This window comes from Malurus melanocephalus, unplaced genomic scaffold (genome assembly GCF_030028575.1).
Source record: "Malurus melanocephalus ecotype Western Australia unplaced genomic scaffold, MMel_1.1 scaffold_1032, whole genome shotgun sequence".
Lineage (NCBI taxonomy): Eukaryota > Metazoa > Chordata > Aves > Passeriformes > Maluridae > Malurus > Malurus melanocephalus.
Genome location: NW_026624264.1, coordinates 74,313 through 82,939, shown reverse-complemented (window position 1 = coordinate 82,939; position 8,627 = coordinate 74,313). Strand labels below are relative to the sequence as shown.

The 8,627-nt window shown below is 47.4% G+C and overlaps 1 protein-coding gene across 2 annotated transcripts; it reads left to right on the top strand.

Annotated features, from left to right (window-relative positions):
- The first annotated feature begins 3,165 nt into the window (after nt 1-3,165).
- On the top strand, nt 3,166-7,504 carry LOC130585996 (uncharacterized). Of its 2 annotated transcripts, none has more exons than XM_057386695.1 (2): nt 3,166-3,370; nt 6,391-7,504. In XM_057386695.1, the coding sequence occupies exons 1-2, from the start codon at nt 3,326-3,328 to the stop codon at nt 7,042-7,044; spliced, it is 699 nt and encodes a 232-aa protein (XP_057242678.1). In that variant the 5' UTR covers nt 3,166-3,325; the 3' UTR covers nt 7,045-7,504. The 2 variants fall into 2 exon arrangements, with proteins under 2 accessions (XP_057242678.1, XP_057242679.1); XM_057386696.1 differs by lacking the exon at nt 3,166-3,370 and adding an exon at nt 5,058-5,197.
- The last annotated feature ends 1,123 nt before the right edge of the window (nt 7,505-8,627 follow it).

Genomic DNA, 8,627 nt, shown 5'->3' with positions numbered 1-8,627 from the left:
TTTTATTCAGGGCTGCACAAATAATTGCAGCCGGAAAAAACTCCAAGATTTCCTCCGGGTGATCCAACTTCCATTTTTTTCCTGGGAAAAGACTCTTTTCCCTTTTTAAGGCCAACTATAAATTCATTTATTGGGATTTTGTGCCACCAGATCCGGGTTTAATCCTTGAAGGAAGCCGCAGGCTGCTGCCAAGTTATTTTGCTGAGATGAGCAACTTTAATGAGGCAACGAAGGCAAATGAAGATTTAATTAATATCTTTCTCATTAATTAAATTGGATCGGAGCACCACACCTCGGTGAGCCATGGGGCGATACGGGAGTGGGAATTGGCTCCGCGGCGTTGGCTCATTCCAGAGGCGCTAATGAAGGATTTAAATTAATTCTTTGCYGGGGTGGAACGTCCAAGATGCCCCAAACAACCCCAAAATCCATCCATGGGCTCCCACCTTCCTGGGAAATGGATCCTGTGGCTTTTTAGGATCCCAAAATCCCTGAAGTTGGGAAAGAATTCCAAGGTCACCCAGTCCAAGCTGTGTCCAGTCCCCACCTGGACATCTGGGATTCCAAATTCCATGAATTCCCTGGACACCCCCGGGGATGGGGATCCAACCCTCCCCGGGCAGGTTTTTTCCCTTTTCCAGGAGGAATTTCCCCAAATTCCCCCCCTGAGCCTCCCCTGGCACAGCTCGAGGCCGTTCCCTCTTGTCCCGGCCCCGTTCCCTGGGATCAGATCCCAAATCCCCCCTGGCAGATCCCAAATCCCCCCTGGATCCCCCTTTTCTCCGGGATCAGCCCCTTCCCAGCTCCCTCGGGATTTTCCACACAAAATCCCTTCCTCAGCCTCACCCATTCCTGGGGGTTCCAGGTGACCCCGGAACTCCAGAAAATCCCAGGATGAGACTTCGGGGACAATTTGGGGACACTTTGGGGACACTTCAGTGCCTGGCTGGTGACAATCCTTGGGTTTCCCTCTTTATTCGGGATATTCCACGATCCCAGGACACTTCTGGCCCCTCTGGGGAGGTGACCCCGAGCCTGAGGACACTTTGGGGCGGTGACCCCAGAGGGACACCTGGCCTAACTTTGGGACAGACCCAAATGACGCCCAGGCACCCCAGGCTTCCCCCCGGGGCTGCAATTCCTCGGGTTTTTATCCCGGGAATTACAGAGCATTAACTCTGTTTTGTTTCCAAGATTAAAGATTCCTGGGAAATCGGGGCGCTGTCATCATTCCCCAGCTCCCAGCAAACCTCGGGTGGTGGCAGGGATATAATTCCTCAGTTCCGGAGTGATTTGTGGGTTCAATTCCTTAATCACCACCTTTTGTGGAGCTGGAGGCGAAAAATGTTCCCAAACTTCTCCACGAGAGAGGAAATCTCTCATTTGAAAATGTAAAAATAGGCGGGCTTGTCCCCAAATTCGTTGGGATGAGGCTGGAAACATTCAGTGGGAAATGGGAGATTTACGGGAAATGATTCCCTGTGGGATTTGCTGGGAAAAGAGATTGAGGGAAAAATGTGGAAAAGACAAAAAAAAGGGAAAAGAGGGACCCGAAAATTCGGGGAAGTGGGAACAGGAAGTGGCTTAAGGTCAGCGTCATTCCCAAAATTCCAGCTNGCCCAGGCACCCCAGGCTTCCCCCCGGGGCTGCAATTCCTCGGGTTTTTATCCCGGGAATTACAGAGCATTAACTCTGTTTTGTTTCCAAGATTAAAGATTCCTGGGAAATCGGGGCGCTGTCATCATTCCCCAGCTCCCAGCAAACCTCGGGTGGTGGCAGGGATATAATTCCTCAGTTCCGGAGTGATTTGTGGGTTCAATTCCTTAATCACCACCTTTTGTGGAGCTGGAGGCGAAAAATGTTCCCAAACTTCTCCACGAGAGAGGAAATCTCTCATTTGAAAATGTAAAAATAGGCGGGCTTGTCCCCAAATTCGTTGGGATGAGGCTGGAAACATTCAGTGGGAAATGGGAGATTTACGGGAAATGATTCCCTGTGGGATTTGCTGGGAAAAGAGATTGAGGGAAAAATGTGGAAAAGACAAAAAAAAGGGAAAAGAGGGACCCGAAAATTCGGGGAAGTGGGAACAGGAAGTGGCTTAAGGTCAGCGTCATTCCCAAAATTCCAGCTCCCTCCAAAGGCCAGCTCCTATCCCAAAATCCTCCTCATCCCGAAATCCACCTTTCTGTCCCAAAATCCTCCTTCCCATCCTGAAAATCCTCATTCCCATCCCAAAATCCTCCTTCCCATCCCACAAGTGACACAACTTGGAATTGTTGGGTTTTGTTGGATGATTGACAGCGGGAACGAGCGGCGGCTTTGGGATCTAAGGAATGGTAAAAGTTAATAAATGCAAAAATAAATAAATGTAAATCTAAAAGGAAACAAGACTCGAGTGTTTCCCTCAGCTGCAAGTGCAGGGAGAGGAAAGGCTTTCAAAAAATTCATTTTTTATGGGATTGAACAGAGGGAATTGAGTCATAAATGGACAGAAATGGAGATAAATGGAGATGAATTAACATAAGGGGACAGAAATGGGCAGAAAATGACAGAAATGGACAGAAAATGACAGAAATTGACAAAAATTAACATAAATAAATAGAGATGGGCAGAATTGGACAGAAATTAACATAAATAAACAGATGGAATTACAGAAATTACAGAATTTGACAGAAATGAGATCCTGCTTGGTCTGACCAATAAACCAGCACTGAAAACACAATTAACGAATGAATTTCAGTGGTGATTCAATTTAATCCCTTTTTTCCCCTTAAATCCCACAATTATCCAATTGTGGATAAAATTATCCAATTGTGGAAAAAACCACCCAAAACATAATTTCTTTATTGGGAAATTGGATTCCGGGTGACAGCTCAGAAACCTCCCCCAAAAATGAATATTCCAGGGTCCAAACCAGCCCTAACTTCGCGCAGCCATTCCCAAATTTTATCCTGTTTATTTTCCTGCTTGTTGTCGGTTTTCCCTTTTCCAAATCTGGAATCGCCCTGATAAAATCAGGAAAAAAAAAAAAAAATGGGAATTTGGGATCGCGTTCTGCTCCGATCCGCGGTGATGACAGCGATGATTCTCCTCTGCCAGAGCGCAATTTGGAAAATTACAGGGGAGGGCAAAAGCAGCCGCGGCAGCTTCCTCTGATTCCATCTCCATATGCAAAGCAGACGGGAAGGATCAGAGCTGAGCCCTGGAATTCCGAGAGCCCGAAAATCAATTTACAGACGGCAACAACAACGTCGGCATCATCAACAACAACAACAACAACAGCATCATCATCGTCATCCTGCCAGGGGTAAAAAAAAAAAACAGGATGAGGAATATCCCGGATAAATCCCCGGAGTTTGGTTGGTTTGAGGTGAGTCGGGAGCTCCTCAGCCCTTAAATTTTTTTTCTTTTTTTTTAATGTGAAAAAAAAGCAATTTTTTTCCTGGAAATCCCCTACAGAAAAAGCCAAAATTCCTGGGTTTTTTTGTTTGTTTGTTTGTTTGTTTTTCTGTTTTAATTTATCTTTCCAGAAGGATTTCTCTTCCAGCTGGGAAGGGAGTTTATCTCTTTCTCTTATCTCTTGAAGAACCCTTTGATCTCAGGCAGGTTCAGGGCTTGTGAAAGGAGTTTTGGGCCGGTGCCAGAGGTTTGCATTCAGGATCTGATTTTTTTTTTTTTTTGAAGGATCTCCATGGAATATCAGAGCCGTGAAATTCCACAAAGAATCCCAGTTAAAGCTTCTAGGAAAAAAAAATAAAAATACAGAGACCAAACAGTGGGTTTTTTTGGCAATTTTGTGTTTTAAACCAATTTTCTCCCCATTGGGAAAAGCTCCAGGACAATGGGATGAGGTTCTTACGGACTTCTCTCAAATATTGGGGTTGGTTACACCTGGAATTGCTTCAGCTGTCAATCAAGGTAATTAATAGGTGCTTTTAATTGCCACAGATTAAGTGAGTCAGGCTGTTCTGTGTCTATCTCCTGCTTCCACGCATTCCTCGTGTCATTAGATTGATTTCAGTCACGGAATAAAAATGAAATCATTTATTTGGCTSTTTGTGTTTTCCTTTCGTTTTTAACAATTCAACGCCACTGAGGAGGAAAAGGGAGTTTTTAAAAATGTAAATTTGAGCGTGGAAATCGCAATATGACAATATTTTTCAGGCTTTGGGCCTTGCTCACAGAGTGAATATTTTAGGGAAAATCCACCCATTTTAGGGAAAATCCCCCTCATTGAATGGTGGGGATTTCTGTCCCAGGACATAAATTCCATAAAAACCCATGGGGTGACCACAGAGTGAATATTTTAGGGACAATCCATCTATTTTAGGGAAAATCCCCCTCACTGGATGGTGGAAATTTCAGTCCCCAAGACACAAATTCCATAAAAACCCACAGGGTGAATACAAAGTGGCCACAGATCCACAAAGTAAATATTTTAGGGAAAATCCACAGATTTTAGTGAAAATCCCCCCATTTTAGGGAAAATCCACATATTTTAGTGAAAATCCCCTTATTTCAGGGTGAATTCACTTATTTTAGTGAAAATCTCCCTATTTTAGGGAAAATCCTCCTATTTCAGGGAGAATACACCCATTTTAGGGAAAATCCACTTATTTCAGGGTAAATCCAACTATTTTAGGAAAAATCCACCTATTTTAGGGAAAATCCCCCTATTTCAGGGTAAATCTGCCTATTTTAGTGAAAATCCACCTCTTTTAGGGAAAATCCTCATATTTCAGGGAGAGTTCACCTATTTGAGTGAAAATACCCGTATTATAGGAAAATTCCTCCTATTTCAGGATAAATCTACTTATTTTAGGGTAAATCCACCTATTTTAGTAAAAATCCCCCTATTTTAGGGAAAATTCCCCTATTTTAGGGTAAATCCACCTATTTTAGGGGAAATGCCCCTGTTTTAGGGGAAATGCCCCTCATTGCATAGTGGAACTCCCAGCGAAGGCCCGGGCTGGGTGAAGCACCCACGGCACCCTGTGTGGGACTGGGAATTATCTCCTTAATCCGAAGGCGTTTCCCAAAACGGTTGCGACAAGGARCGGGACAAAAACATTCCATTTCCCAAGGGGGTTGCGTCAAGGTGGCTCCCGATTTCCTTTCCCCTGTGATGGGATATAAAAGTGCTCCCGACGGGCGGCCCCGGAGCTGCCTCTGCTGACTCGTCCTCTTCGCCGCCTCGGTAAGTCGGGTTTTTACTGAATCAGCTCCTAATTAGCCCTAATTGTGTTTTATGGGGWGCTTTCATCCAGGGTTTTATATCCKATCCTAAATCAGGGTAGGGTTGATGCTCCAATCCCCGTTGGATGTGGGAAGCAGGGCTTGGATTTCAGGTGGAAAAAGGGAGGAAAAAAGTGGGAGTTGTAAAAGCGTCAATGGGAGGAGTTTTTAGGATTTGAGCATTTTTTTAATGGGGAGAGGTCACTCCAAAGCCATGATCGGGGTGGGATGGGTTCCCAAAAGGAAAGGGAATGATGATGGGGGAGAAGGACAGGGAGGTTCTTCCCAGAATTCATTTCAGGGGCAAAAATACAGAGAAATTTTGGGGTGACCCCATTGTGACTTTCCAGGACCCAAAGGAGCTATAGGGAATGTGGGGAGAGGCTTTTCCCAAGGGATGGAGCACCGGGAAAAAGGGGAATGGGTTCATGCTGATGGACGGGAGTTTTAGGGGGGATTTTAGGGATGAATTCCTCCCTGGGAGGGTGAGGAGGCCCTGGAAGGGAATTCTCAGAGAATCCATGGCTGCCCCATCCTGGAATTGTCCCAGGCTGGGATGGACGGGGTTTGGGGTCTGTGGAAAGTGTCCCTGTCCATGGCGAAGGTCAGAACCGGACCTTTAAGGTCCATTTTATGATTCCATGAAGCACCAGAGAGGAGTGGGAGCAAAATCATCTCCCATCAAATTCCTCTCCTTCCATCGGTGCCATTATGGGAGAGCGGGTCGGGTTCTGCCTAAGGAATGTCAATTTTTCGATTATTTCTCTGATTTTTAAAAATTATTATTTTGATTTTTTTAAACCACTAATTCATATATTGAGATTATGTAAACCCACACATCTGGCCATCCCAACGCCATCCAACAAATCCCCATACCCATAACCTTTTCCAGCAAATTCCAAGGGGAATCGTCCCCCCATCCACCTCCTGTTTCTTACTGAATGTTTCAGTCTCATCTTTAAGAATTTAGGGACAAAATCACCTCTTTTTACCCGAATTTCCTCCCTCGTGGAGAAGTTCTGGTTCATTTTTTACCTCCAGCTCCACAAAAAGTGGCAATTACACAATCAAACCCACAAATAACCCCGAAACTGAGGATTTTTCCCCATCCTCTGGCTGAGCCTTCACCGGGCTGGGAATTTCTCCTCTTTCCAGGTGGGATCGGGAATGATGTCGACCTACGGCCAACTGCTCAGCGCCGGCTGCGCCTCCGCCTGCGATGTGACCTGTCCCCAACCCTACGTCAACAGCTGCAGCGAGCCCTGCGTCGCMTCCTGCGGAGATTCCCGAGCCATCGTCTACGCCCCGCCCGTGGTCATCACCTTCCCGGGCCCCATCATCAGCTCCTGCCCCCAGGAGAGCATCGTGGGCACCGACATCCCCCAAATCGGMGGGGGAATGGGCTCCGGAGGGGGYGGGATGGGGTCTGGAGGTGGYGGAATGGGRTCTGGAGGTGGTGGAATGGGGTCGGGTGGTGGAATGGGGTCAGGTGGAGGAATGGGAGGTGGAATGGGATCTGGAGGWGGAATGGGAGGTGGAATGGGATCYGGAGGAGGAATGGGATCCGGGGGYGGGATGGGCTCCTGCGGGAGCGGAGGTGGCGGCGGTGGCTACGGGATGGGCTCGGGTGGCTCCTGCGGAGGGATGGGAGGCGGCTCCTACGGCGGGGAGGGCTCCTGCGGGGGCGGGATGTCCCGTCTGGGCAGCCTCTACCGCGGCTCCTACTCGTCCGGCTTCGGTAGGAATTATTACCCCAACTTTTCCCGGGGCTATTACAGGTATCGCTAYGGGAACTACGGGCCTTTTTAACCCTGGGAGAACTGGGGGATAGCCRAAGGAAAAATAGGATTCAAAAAGTAGTTGTTGTTGACACCCAGGCGTTCCGAGTGGCCTCTGCTCCGGCCCATCCGGCGGGAGCCGCGGTTGTTYGGGTCTCGCCGCGCTTTATCCAAGGCTTAGGACCCCGATGTTCCCTCCCCCGTGTCCCCTGTTTGTGTTTTGTACTCCCCGAACCCCAAGAGTCGAACCGGCCATGGGACTTGGCCGAGAAAGTGTCCAGCTGGAAAAAGAACGTCTTGGAATGACCGCTGGGTTGGAGTCCCGGCTGAAATGCGGATTCCAAAACGGGAACCCTGAAATGGGAACCCTGAAATGGGAATTCTGAAATATGGGAACCCTGAAATGGGAATTCTGACATGGAGATTCTGTTTGTTGACTCTTCACTGCCCCGTCCCACTTTTTGTTTGTATTAAAACCCTGTTGCATCACAGTCCCCGSCTTCTGGTTTTTATTTTTATTTTCATCGTTACAAACCGGTCTGAAAGAAGGGAATCCTCATGCAGTGATTAATTCCCATCAGAAGGGAATTAATTCTGCTTTCATACAAATTATAATTTGCCTGAAATTCCTCAATGAAGCATTTTCCCCTTCCTGATCCATCCCATGTTATCCGTTCTAATAAACAAAACAGAATAATTTAGGTGGGGACAACCTCCGGGGATGGACTGGTGCAGCTCCCAGTCAAAACCAGTTTACCCCTGGAGCCAGGCCAGTTATGAGGGGTCATTTCCTGTTGCTCCTTGAATATCCCTGAGGGAATTATCSTGACCCTCRGCAAGGGTGGARATYCCAAAATATCCAAAATATYRGAATATTTTRTTATGGAAWTAAAATGTTGAAATAGAAATACAATCCCATTCTACCTCCTGCCATGGTCAAGGACACCATCCCCTATCCCGGGGTGCCCCAAACCCCATCCAACCTGGTCTTGGACACTCCCAGGGATGGGGAATCCATGGAATAAYCCCTGCCAGGGCATCCCCACCCTCACAGGGAACAATTCCKTCCCAAATCCAACCCAAATTCCCCCTTTTTCCTTCTGAACCCACTGGGAGATTGGGGGGCTTCRRGGTGGCCCCRATTTGTGGGGATCAAAGGTTGRACCTGATGACCTTGGAGGKCTTYTCCAACCTGARCYATCCTSGGATTCYWTGGAAAGGAAAACCAGGAAGCCGCCAATGCAATTCAGACAGATTTTTTATTGAGAAATGAAACAGAATTAAACAGAATAAAACAGAGCAATCCCTTGATGGTCCAAGGGCAGCCAGGCCACCCCTGGGGGTGACAAAAGCCACTGGATGTCACAAAGGTGAGGCTGAAGCCTTCACAGGAAGTCCAACCTGGAATCCTGAAACATTTCCACCCCACCAAGGTTAAGAAGATCACGAGACTGATTAAAGAGTTCCAGGAGAGGCGTCATCCTACGGAGGAGGAACAACAGGAGGAGGAGACCCAGGCCCGGTTTTCAGGGATCAGCCTCAGAATTCCAGGCCTGGCTGTGGATCTGGATCCCGGTTTTTCACCTTCCCGGTTGTTTTGATTTTAGGACGAGC